Source organism: Vanacampus margaritifer, chromosome 13 (genome assembly GCF_051991255.1).
Source record: "Vanacampus margaritifer isolate UIUO_Vmar chromosome 13, RoL_Vmar_1.0, whole genome shotgun sequence".
NCBI classification, from domain to species: Eukaryota; Metazoa; Chordata; class Actinopteri; order Syngnathiformes; family Syngnathidae; genus Vanacampus; species Vanacampus margaritifer.
The window spans coordinates 6939151-6952676 of NC_135444.1; the positions used below are offsets into that span (position 1 = coordinate 6939151).

Consider the following 13526-nt stretch of genomic DNA (forward strand, 5'->3'; position numbering starts at 1 on the left):
TGGGAAAATACATGCAACTAATATCCATTCCAAATATTCATATTTATTTCAACACTCAATCATGCCACATCTTGGTATTTTTTTTCTAAATTTGACTTTGCGTCTTCTAACCTTTTTCAGGTCACCTCACAAGCTTTTTTTTTTTTTATCTGGTTATTCTGGATATGTGATTGACATCATTGATTAATTATTGATTAATTAATAACTGATTGGAGTTTACTTGTTGTGCCTGTGCTTGTGTGTGCATATTCTCTGGGTGGTACGACTTCCTCCTGTATTCCAAAACATGCATGTCAGGAGCCGGCATAGGCTCCAGTTCCCCCGTGATGCCGTCAAGAATAAGTGGTAGAAAACTGATAGACCAATAATGATTATTTGATTGGATTTTTTATTTGAATCTAGTATAAATTCTGAATATGTTTTCTTTGTTTGAATATTGTTTCCAAGTCAGCTATTTGAAGCATGATTTTATTCCTTGCAAAGTGACAGGAGAGCAGGAGATCTCAAGTGACCCTTCTTTTCTTGAGAACACGCTTTTAACCTGTTTAAACTTATTTAAATTATATTAACTCAAATGAATTTTCTATGTCTTATTTAATTTATCCACAATCTAGCCGTATGTTAGATTATTTTTATTTTTATTCTCATCAGTGGTTTGAAAAAGGCATTAGATGTTGCGGGGGGTTTGGATCAATACTGCATCAAAGCTTATTGATCCACGTTCCCAGCTGCAGGTGAGAGGCTAAAGCACTACAGTTAGTGAATAGACTAGAAATAAACATCACCTGCTTATGACACCCAAGGGCTTGTGCATTTCTTCGACTGTGATATTGGACATAATAAGATTTATTGTTTCATACACTGACATACACTGTACTACAGTATGCTGAAAATTTTATTCACAATATGGTTTTGATTATTTGATCTTATGTTAACTATTTCAACCTTAATTTGCACTTTCAATCAAAGGTGGCAACTTTCTTGCATGTTACAGTAATGTTGAATTCTATGCTTGAGCTAAAAATGGTATAGGTCCCCTCAAAATAGCTTGCTAGCATTCTACAGAGGGTAATAAAACAAAAACAAACATGCCCTCATCACCAAATGACACAAAATCATTTGCCGATGCCCAAAAATCAATAGACAATTTAAAGTTTGAAGGATCTATGAAGAAATCATGTGTGCGACTTGGCGGTGGTGACCCCTGATATGACACGCTGAAACGCCCAACACAGCATAACATAACAGTACTATGGTACACAATTTTTTTCTCTCAAAATTGCTATTAATTAATTAATTAATTTAATTAAGTTCAAAATGTTTCTTCTTTTTGCTGTTCTTCACTGAAAAACTCACCTTTTGCTGTTTTTTGTGCTCAGGCAAATAGTTTGTCTGTCTGTATTATACTGCCCCTGGTGGCAAAGGTGGGAACACCAGAAGGAGCAGCACAATGTCTGTTAAAACATTAAGAATATGAGCTGAAATTGTAAAATTTTTACATTCTGTTTAATTATAGTATTAAAATTTTGTATACAGTACAATGCTATAGAATTCTTGTTTTCATATTAAAACATATTCCAAAATTTTTGTTTCTGATATGTATACAAATCAAAAGCATAATTTAGCTGCAGTAGTTAAAATTTTAAAATGGTATATGTTTTAAAAATGGTATATTTTTAAATTCAAGATAATGATACTACGTGCGTCTATACAGCATGCACCAGAGAGGGCAGGTCAGAGTGATGCTGTGTACGAGGTGGTGAGTCTTCAGCGGGAGGCAGAGAGAAGTAATGAAGGGAAAGGACAACTGGCCTCGCCCACTGAAGAGGAGGAGGTGGATGATGGTAAGAGTGACCACTTACTCCTACTTACTCTTTGTTTGGACTGCTTGGTTCCCTTACAGACTGTTCTGCCATCATCCATTATTATTAATGCTTATTATTATTTTCGAGTGTCAGGCACTTTTAATGAAAAGTCATTTAAGTAACGGTGTGGTTGAACAGTCCTCATTTATGGTGTCAATTGATTCCTATATGTGCTTAACACATTTCTTGGACCACTACAAAATGTCACAGCTCTAAATTAATAGCATTGGCACAATAATGTGGTACAGGTACTTGTTTTTACCGGAGCATTTTGAATGTTTTGTTGTGAGTACAACTTGTTTTCATTACCCGCCATCTCAAATTTTTTCACGTTGTATTAACAGAAGGCAGCAAAAATTGTCTCCATGTGCAATTATTGACCTACCCTACGCCACTCTTTGGCTTCCCAAACTATAGCTGATGGTTTTCAACTGTCACTGTGGGAGCTATTCAGAGGACTTTTTCTGTACCGTCTCTCCTCCCCTCGAGACGAGAAAATAGAGACACTCAGGGACATGGAGTTGGAGGTCAGCCTTATTGTGTACAAAAATGAATAGCCGCACAATGTAGTAGCCTCAATACAAGCGCACAAGTTTAATTAATTTATTTTTCTTCTCGGAGACTTCAATGTGCCCCAAGGTGATTTTTATTTTATTTTTTCTCCTCAATGCGGTTCCCTCCACTGCACTGTCATCATTGTCGAGTGTGTTTTGGTCACCCTTTCCGACACGCATAAATACATGGAATGTTACTGTTTCCATTATGCATCCTCTGCTCTGCTGAGAAGGAACCATCCTGTATTTGTGTAATACAACACAATGAGGTTGGCTTTGATCTAAATAAAAATCAATGCAGGTTTTTTTTGTTTTTTTTTACACTTAAAAGAGGTTCAATTTATTGAATTACATCTATAACAGCATTAGCAGGGATTCCCCAGGCTGTCATGCACACTAGTCACTGAAATATTGGAAAGACGTTAGGGATGTTCACAGATAAACTGAAATAACATAAAATCACAGTTAACATTTAATTTTTTCCCATATTTAGCATCTCTGAGAGTAGTAGTTTTTTTTTTTTTTTGGCTTCTCCCATCTAGTGTGCATCACAAAAGCAAACAAAGAGAGAAGATGAAGCAAACCATAGCAGAAGAAAAAGAAGAAGAAAAGGAGGACACGACATGTCAAATCTTTTGAGTTATCACCGTGGTCAACATTCCAAATTACCAACGCAGTTATTTCAATCTATCGCTAGCAATTTTTTAAACACATTTAGCAAGGTCTTGCATGCATGGAAATTCATTTTGCTTGCTGCTGTTGACAAATTCCAATGTGATTTTGTATGCTTTGTTTTCAAAATAAAACCTTTTGCATTTCTTTCAGCGTGTGTATTTGTATACGCATATTTTCATCATACCTTTTCATCTCTGGACCTTGTATATGAAAGTGACCATGTAGTGAATGTCCCTTTTTAGTTTGAAAGGTAAGCGTCGGTATGTATATCATCTTCTTAGTCCTTGTATGTTTACAGTGACTGCAGACACGTGCATTCTTCCCATGTGACCTCAGAATTCCCGGAACAGAAGCGCCACCTTTGTGCTGGCTTATTGAAAGGGATCTTTGCTCACATACAAAGCCCTGTAAAGCTCGTGTCTGCTGTTGCTGTTGGGATGTATAGAAGAAGCAGTGTGCAGAGGATATAATGGCATAAGAAATGCATACATGCATGGACAAAATTGTTGGGACCGCTCTGTTCAAGAAACCCCCCCACAGTGGTCACAGAAATAACTTGAATCTGACAAAAGTAATAAATTAAAAAAACAAAAAATGAACATAACTAATAAAGAGCACACATTGCTTCCTCCTGGGGCTACGTCCAGTGAGGTTGGGTACAATCCCACGGTTCTTACATTTCTGAATATATGCAACTGTAGTCACAGGAACATCAAGCTGCTTGGAAAATGTCTTATAGCCTTTACCTTTAATGTGCTTGTCTACCATTTTCTTTCTTATTTCCTGAGACTAATCTCTCTTTTGCTTTCTCTGGTACATGTTTAGTGTTGTACACACTGTCACCAAACAACACGATGACAAGTTGTCATACTTTAATAAGTGTGGCGGACTAGTTGCAATTTTGAAGACGCTTGTGATGCCAATTAGTGGACACACCTTGGTTGAACATGTCCCTATGGCCAAATTATGAATCTTTTATTTTCTGGGTACCATCATTTTTGTCCAAGTTTGTTTCATAATTTTGTTTTTGAAATAATTCTGTATAACCACAATTCAAAGGGAATGTCTGATTTTCATTAACTAATTTTCATCATATTTCTATACTTTTGTCAGATTCAAGTTATTTCTGTAACCCCTGTTTTTTTTCTTCCATTATTTCCATAATTTTGTCCATGCACGCACACACACACACACACACACATATATATATATTTATTTATTTTTTAAATTTTTATTTTCACACATTTAGTCTATTATTTCAATAAACTTTCTCTCTTTTTTTTATTAACATCATGCATCGCTACGACATTTATTACTAGTTTGGTCTATGTCTTCTCCAACACATCACAAAGATCCTCAACATGGTACTGCATTCATGTTACTGCATATTCAGCCAGCTGAATATTTGTATCTGTACCATGAGTCATCTGGCAACCAATCTGTCTGTCTGTTCCGACATTTCACAATCCTAGTTTAATTAAAGCCTTAACCAGGCACTCACCAAAGTACTGGAAAATCCAATCATTTAGCTGTTAATATTCATTGGAGTATGCAAGAAGACATTTGCTTTCATCCTTCTATTCATCATCATCATTATCTATACTGCTAACTGGAGAGAAACAGGGGTGGTAAAGCCTATCTCATATGCCTTATTGTGGTTCTTTGTTGATTAGTCTTGGGAAATGACATGTATAATTTGTGAGATACAGAAGAAACATTTGAAAAAACTACTTATTACAGTATGTGACTATTATTCTCTCTTGCTAAATCTAAAGTTTACCTACAATGAAAAGCTAATCAATGGATTGATAATGTTTGCAACTTTTGGTAGTTGGTTCCATTTATTATGGTACTATTCCTCATTCATAATTTTTTTGCTAATTGCTTTGTATAAATCAGTTAGCTAACTCTAATATGTGCTATCACAGCCGCTCCATATACCGGTAGTCTGTTGTCTGAAATCCGCCCCTCCCTTTAAAATGTTGGACCTTCATTCAGCCAAGTCATGGAGAAACAAGGTGTGAGTGCATTTTTATGTAAGTTATCTGCACGTTTACTTTACAATCCAATACAAGTTTTGCAAAATATTTTGTTAATTCCAAGGACAAGTGTTTCAGAGAAGCTATTGGTGTACAAGCAAATAGTAATTTCTCCATGATACTGTATTTCTCTATTAAATATGCTGTATTTTGCCCTTTTAATGTATTGTGTGAATTAAACACATGAGAAACCACGGTGGTATTACAGTGACGTTCAGGACTGCATGTACAAGTCTAAATGCTGCATATACACTAGACTAGACTGTGTTTGTGTTCTAGTGGGTGGCTTATGTGTGGGAATCGGTCTCTTCAGCAGCAGAGCAGAGGGCTAGACAGGCAGTTAATGCTGCTGCATCTACGCACAAGTGTTTTGCTGTGCTGATTGCCTCTTGTTTGCCTTGCAAACTGCCAGATGCAAGAACATTACAGTAATGGAATGTGTAGGCCCAGTATCAACTCTCCAACCTCCATTAGATTGTGTGGTTGGAGCGCAAAGGCACAATTTAAATGCTTAGCACGAGATCTTGGATTGAGTTTTATGTTTTCATTTGACCAAACGTCACAGACATCATGGTCATTATTGGTAGACAAATGTCTAATAAATGTCCTGTGGTCCATTTGTGTTGTATGTAGACAGTGACAGTGAAATCTCCAGCGGGACGGGAGATGTTTCCAAAGATTGTCCTGAGAAAATTCTGGACTTGTGGGGAGCAATCCTCAATAGATGGTAAGACCACACAAAACTTTTAATTTTGCTTTAAAATGTTTGCATGTTTTAAGTCTTGAACACATTTTCATGTTCATGTGTCAGAGGCATTTGCATGGTATTAATTAAATTGCCTTAATTTGTATTAAATTAAAAAAAAAAAAAGTCATATTTTTAAACATCACCGCTACAGGGTTAACAGCATTTAACATTTACTTTCTGTTGCGTCATTACAGGAGTTTTTTTTTTTTTAAATCTCCGGTTAAAAAATACCTTATAAGAATCATGGATCATAAATGAATGTGTGTCGTTTTTTTAAGAGATGAATGTGGTTGTTAATCTTTATGAAGCTAGTCTTTGCAATTCTACCTTCATTCGTGTTAAAATATCGATAGGATGTCTTCTGACTATATGCAGACTAAAACACATTTGGTTTATTAATAGTAAAATCCAGCCCTATGAATACAATACCTCTTATGTATACATTTTACAAACGTATACTAAAGATGAATTGTTAGACATCACCATATATAGCACTATAGTTGCAGTTGGTTAAAAATAAAATATGTTGTTCCACAGTGCTTTTTTTTTAAGTAATACTGTGTGTGTGTGCGTGTGTGTGAATATATTTTAGGCATGGGAACCTGTCCAGTCGTCCAAAGGGTTTGCACCCATTGGTCCGTAGTGGCATTCCAGAGCCACTGAGAGCTGAAGTATGGCAGCTGCTGGCCGGTTGCCACGACAACCATGACCTGCTTGAACACTATCGCATCCTCATCACCAAGGTAAATGAATGACAGACCAGTCAGGGCTATTTTTTGTTACAAAGTTCACTTAAGATCGCTGGTATATGGGCAAACAAATTGGGCTTGGAAAAACATCCCCCAGTTTTGTCAAATGCTCCATGATATGTATTTTAGGTTACCTATACTGTATACTATATTTTTCTGCAATTGGCTGGCAACCAGTCTAGGGGGTACTTTGATCCTTGGCCAAAGTCTGCTAGGATAGGTTCCAGCTCAGAGAATGGATGTCGGGTCAGATTCATTTTTATTCATCAGTAGTTGCCATGGCTGAAAGTCACTATTTACCTTAGAATTTTTTGTCAGTTTTTGGATTAAGTAAAACAATTACTCATATACTGTTGACCCTCGATTTAACTCATTTGCTGCCTTTGACAAGTATGCTTGTCAATTAAGTTTTTTCAACGAGAATAGTTTGGAGGAACGTCTGATTCCGCTCCACTGTACATTTCAAACTTGGTAACAACTTTGCTGATGCAGTAAATGACCCCATTTGAGATATGAGATCAACACAGTATGACAGTCCATAGGGAGAAATGGTTGTATTTTGTGCAACCTACCGGGTACATTTTTTTTCTACTGTTGATTATAAAAGAATGGAAAAAGGCAGAAAGGAGAGAGTCTATTCTGTCATTTGGTTGATTCGGTAGATATATAATCATTGAACACAATATCATGTGAAAAAAAATTTATGTTCTAAAATGGCTGGCATTGATTGATTGACTAACTTGGGAACCGCACGAACCCTTTAGAGCTGATTGTCCCTTACATCGAAGTACTTTTTTCATGGCCTAAAATCATCCAATACAGTACAAAAGTATGCTTTGTACTTTTTCATAGCCTAATAAAACACAGTACAGTTAAAAAATAAAATGCTTGAAACTGTTTTAAAAGTTTTGAAATGTATCCAACCTTAGTCTGTTGGTGCTGGTGGGGAGGATAATGCATCTGGTCGTATTCATGAGTGAAAATGTTAGCGCTTCGTTTTCACCTCTGTCACGAGATGGGCTTTTCTAAAAAAAAAAAAAAAAAAAAAAAGTGCCCTGCAGCACTAATAGCAGGGTCACGAGACGTCTACACGACTCGCTCCAGTAAAAACAACAGCCATAGATATAAATTGGTCCATACAAATGGCTTATTTTTTAAACTAGTATGTGCCTACGATGGATGCTAAACTAACATCTAAAGAAACTCTCTTCAACGCTAAAATGGCCACATGTCTGTCCATATATCGGCCATTTGTCAAGCGGGGTTTTTGTCTGTACTTACGTCCTTGTGATGTTGTGACCCATCATCAGTTGCGGCCCGAGTACTGTTCCAGTTGAAAGTATGTAAACACCAAGAACACTTTTTAACCTGCTCGAGTCTACTCTAAAGGATGTTTATAGCGCTGCGCAAGCCGGAAACACATGACTAGTGTCTGTTGAAGTTACAGCACAAAAGGGTGTTTTGAGTGGACTGGACAATATTTTCTGAGGCCAGTTGTTTCTGGGTCCGTTGAATTGAAGTTCTGGTGTATTTTGTTACCCTATACCAGAGGTGGGCAATCTCGGTCCTCGAGGGCCGGAGTCCTGCAGGTTTTGGAAGTTTCTCGCTTCCAACACAAGCTGATTCCAATCAACAGGATCGTTATCAGGTTAATGCAGAGCTTCCTGATGAGCTGATCATATATCAGCTGTGTTGGAGAAGGGCAACATGCAAAACCTGCAGGACTTCGGCCCTCGATGCCCACCTCTGCCCTATACGGTACATGATATCCTTAAATCATTCACTGCCATTGATGGCTATAGATGTCAAAAAATTATTTTAACTATTTCTATTAGTTTACAATTTTTTTCCCATTTTTTTTAACAAGTGTATGAAAACCTAGAATTTTTTTATTGTACATTTAGAACAGATATAAAATTTGTGATTAATCGTGAGTCATGTGATTAATTATGATTAAAAAAATATATCGCTTGACGCACCTAATTTTTAATTTAATTTAATTTAATTTAATTTTTTTTGTTTTTTGGTTTGTTTTTTAAGAAGAAGAAAAGATTATTAAAAATTAGGGGCGTCAGGCGATTAAAATTTTGCGTAATCACATGACTTCACTAGGTAACTTTTAGGTAAATTTTATATCTGTTCTAAACGTACAATATTTTTTTCCCTAGGTTTTCATACTCTTGTTAACAAAAGTGGGATTTTTTTTTAAACTAATAGAAATAGTTTAAATTAATTTTGGACGTCTATAACCGTCAATGGCAGTGAATGAGTTAAAAGGCATATTTATTTAATATTACTACCGTTATAATTGTGCTTGTATTTCAAATCTCAGAATGAAGTGTGTGTGTGTGGCTCAGGCCCATCTTTAGTTTTTGAGTGAGAGATTTTGCTAATCAGTGGGCAGAATGACAAAGCTTCCTGCAAGACACAGCAGCAGCTGGGTGAGGAGGTGATATGAACACACAAAGAAGACAAAGATCTTGGCTTTTATGGGAAATACAATACTCGTTCTCTCCCCTGCATTACGGATGGGTAAATCTACTGACCACAATCAAAAGGCACAAAGGATGAAGTCAGGATAGTCTGGTTAGAAAGATGGAGGGAGCAAATAAATATTGACCCATAAATAATGTTGTCACTGAGGAAAGGATTAGAGGTTTGGAACCCATGTAAACAACGAACAATCTGGCAGACTTTTGTCTTTCTGGAGTCACATTTTTAGTTGGCGGTCATCAAATGTGTAAATTTCAGCCGATATCCTCCTCAATCTATTTCTGTTTTCAAGACTATCTGTTAAAGTACCTCGATATGTCTGTCTTTCCTATTTCTTAATATTTCTCAGTCTGTAGTTTTATCTTAGTCGTATTACTTCCCCCAATCAAAATGACCCCAATCTTTCCATAGGCAGCACAATTTTTATGCTTTTGTTTCAGGAGACAGTTTTCTGTCGCTCTCGTCTTACATAAAGCCGAGCCTTTTTTTTTTTCAGATGATTTATTCTCAAATCACTGACTGGTGCACACCCACCTCCTGTCTTGCTGGAGTATGGTATTGATAGGCGGGTGGTAGGGCTATTAATAGAATGGATGGAACTGGGGGAATATAAAGGAGAGAGGCAAAGAGGAGGGAACAATGACAGTGATGGCTTGGGCGATGTGGAGCATATTAATGTCTATTCTCTGGGCTCAGTGACAACATTAATGCTCATTGAGTTCTAAATAATTGGACTGTTGCCCTTATTGGAAAGGTTTAAGTGTAAATAATTGCATTTTGTATCAGTAGGATATTTGGACTGGGGTTTTGTTTGTAGTTATTTAACACCTGATGAATGTTAAACCACATTTGGTATCTAAATTGTAATGCTACAATGATAGTTGATTTAACCATTGCTTTTGAAATCATTTCATCTTGATTCATGTCATTTATTACTCAAATTCATGTCATATACATTTTTAAATAACTCTGATTTGGTCAATAACACCTGTAGAAATATATCAATAATTTAGCAGTTTATTTATGCAACCTTGGTTTTATGTGTATTAATAGTCGTGTTTTCAAAAATTGATGATTACATTTTTTTTTTTGCATTCATATTAAAGGCAATTATAATTGACGGAGCAAATGGGGCATAATAGTAGAAACAAAAGCATACATAACTTATCTCAGAAATACAGTTACAATATTTATTTGCTGTCTGCTATTGGGTTAATGCAAAATGGCGGCCTCATCGTGAGACTTAAGCTCACAGAACCCTCTGGTCTATTGCAACAACATAATGTAGTGGCATGAACGTAAAGACATCTTGAGTGACAAAGACAGACCATTTACAAAGAAGCATTTGCATTCGTTTTTCATGGTAAAGGTGAATTATGCCATTGGAGAAAAATGCTTTATAGCCATCCTCAGAAAATACTGTATCTTGTAAATCCTGAAACCCAAGTATATAAATAAATGACTGTTCACATTAACAATGTTGGCCCTCTTCATAAATAATCGTTCTACCGCCTGTGGTATCTATCCCCCGAGGTGAGAACTATTGGGTTAGTGGTGACTAATATATTGAGTGTCTAGCAACGTGTAGCCTGTGGCTAACAAGCTTGATACTACAAGATTGCAAGTATCATGTTCAGTGTTGCATTGCTCACAGTTACGTTCATCATACAGTCACAAATGCACAATTTGTTAGACACACATACACACACACACACACACACACACACACACACACACCATGGCCTCAGGGCATCTGAGACATTTACAAATAACTCTCTTTCTCAGCTGGCGCAGCACTATATTTGTGGTTGGGTTTGGTGTTTGCTGGTGACATTTTAACAACCTTTTCGTTTCCTCGAGCTGAACAAGCCCAAGGTGTGCTACTACGCTTGAACCCACATCTTAAAAAGCTTGGCCAGCTATTTCGAACCCTGCTTTTCCAAAGCCTAGTGACACAAACGGCAGCCAGTCTATTAAAGGGTTAGGACCTCTTCGTGACATCATTGTATGACCAACAACAGTTTCACAGTACGTTCACTACTCATTAATAAGAAACTAGTGGATTTTATGACAAAGCAACCCCAAAACATAGCAAAGCCTCCTTCAAGTTTCAGTTATTTTCTTCGTACACAGCAAATCGGTGAGTGTTAAATTTCCAGTGTTCGATCAAATATGCAGTAAGCAGTGTTATTTTAACAATGTTATGATAAAAAGTTACACTGTCAGAGTAAATTTCCTTGAGTGTTGGGGTGGATGTTGGGTGTAACCTGAATAGCACTACCTTGAGTGTTAAATTGACCACACCCTCATTTCCGGTTAAGGAGAAACTTTCCAATTTTCCAGCGCGCTGTCGACATTTATATAGCGATACATCCTGTTGTTGTTGTTGGTGTTGTGGTGGCATGACCCAGTGGTAGAGTGGACGATTCCTGACCCTGAAAGTGTGGGTTCGATCCCAGGCCAGTGTGACTATGTCAAAGTATCCTTGAGCAAGATACTGAACCCCCAGTTGCTTCTGATGCCGTATCATCAATAGTCAAAATGTAAAGCGCTTTCAGGGTCTTGTAAGGAGGAAAAAACGCTGTGAAATACCTTTTACCAGATTCAAGTGCAGTTTGAGTTCAATTTTTAACATTGATAATAGAATAGAGTACTTTTAACACTACTCAGTCTTTACCAGTGTAGATATCTAACACTATATAGTGTTGGATTAATACTGGTTAAATGTTTTAAAAAAAAAAGTAACACTTTGAAAAGCTTCAGATTTACACTCATTGTTGTGGACATGTATAAACACTTTTCTAGTGTTAGAATTAAAACTTTCAGTGTTAATTTAACACTGGCAATTTTGCTGTATATGCTGTATTTTTGCTCTGTGAACACAGAGCTAATGGCCAGGTCACTCTTGTAAAAGAGATTGTAAATCTCATTCATTTAAAAAAAAATGTTTTACCTAGTTGAATGAAGGTCAAAAATAAATAAATAATAAAGTTCTTCCCCCAAAAGATCGTTTTTTTAATTTATTTATATTTTTTTGCCTGTCCATTCTTCCAGAACTTTGTGACTTAGCCACATGCAGTTTGATAAATTACACTCTTGCTTTTTTTTTAATGGTTTATTTTCATTAGTTGTGTCCTCCTTGGTCATCTCCCATGAAGTCAATTTTATTTTGGTTCAAGCGATACAAGTTGCATTCTGACACTGATGTACCTTGACCTTGGAGTTCATCTTTAATTTCGTTGGAGGTTGTTCCGGGCTCTTTTGTTACCATTCGTATTATCTGTCTCTTCAATTTGTCATCAATTTTCCTCTCGCAGCCATGTCCAGGAAGCTTGGCTGCGGTCCCAGGGATCTTAAATCTATGAATAATGTGTACAATTGCAGTAACAGAAACATCAAGCCTTTACCTTTATTGTGTAATCTCCGGAGACAACTCTATCCTTTGCTTCCTCCAGCCAATGTTTCGTGTGGTATAAACCATGTCATTAAACCTCTCAGTGACTACTTGATTGATTACAAGTTTAAAGAGCCCAGTGTTTAACATGTCACAATGGACACATTATTTTCAATCTTATACTTAACAAATTGTGACAGAGTACATACATATTCTTTACTGAGCTCTATGCACCCTTTAAAGGTCTAAATTCTCATCCATCACATTCTTTTAAAGAGAGGAACATGCCCCCCCACTCACACACGTGTAGGAACCAACATGGTCACTGTACCACTGCCATCCCCCCCTTTTTACAGCATAGGTCTATTCATCACAGCCCCCTTCCCTCCCAGCTCTCTGTATGTCGTTATAATGTAGCCCTCCAGCTCCTATTCACATATCCATTGCATGGACCAGTAGGCATCAGAAAAGGCCTCTGTGGTCTTCCTTCATAACCTTAAGAATTTTACTTAGAGTGAAAAAATCGCTCATCTTATCATGTGTATTTTTGCCAACAAGCCTGACTATATAGGCAGGTGGAAATTAAATATTGAGGTAAAACATATTCCAAAGTACCATACTAGCAGTGTTACAGAGCGTGCGCACGTGTGCTGGCATAGCCTTGTAGCCATCCTGACACTGATATGACGGCTCGGATTAAGCACATCCAGCCTAAAGCGTTTTCTCTGGTCACAGCATTTCTGTGTCACACTCCCTGCTGAGTGTAGCCAAACACCATACAGTGTAACTGTCACGTTCTCAAAGCAACGTTTCATCAGCTTGATTAAAATACACACACACTTAAAATATCTCATTTACTGTACAGTAATTACAAGTATGCATTTGATCGCCCATGAGTTAAGAAGACTGTGGGCTACGTACGAGGTGGTAAGGATGTTCAACCGGCGTAGTGTTATCATAACTTTAAAAGAGACAAACATCTGCTGAATTGTTGCGGAAGTTGGAGCCT

The 13526-nt window shown here is 37.0% G+C and overlaps 1 protein-coding gene across 2 annotated transcripts in view; it reads left to right on the forward strand.

Moving 5' to 3' along the window:
• rabgap1l (RAB GTPase activating protein 1-like) overlaps positions 1–13526 on the forward strand; it is a 95783-nt gene that overhangs the window by 14878 nt on the left and 67379 nt on the right. For both annotated transcript variants that reach the window (XM_077583946.1, XM_077583947.1), the window contains exons 11-13: positions 1715–1844; positions 5767–5860; positions 6474–6624. In XM_077583946.1, the coding sequence (XP_077440072.1) occupies positions 1715–1844; positions 5767–5860; positions 6474–6624 (375 nt within the window). The remainder of the gene's footprint in view (positions 1–1714; positions 1845–5766; positions 5861–6473; positions 6625–13526) is intronic.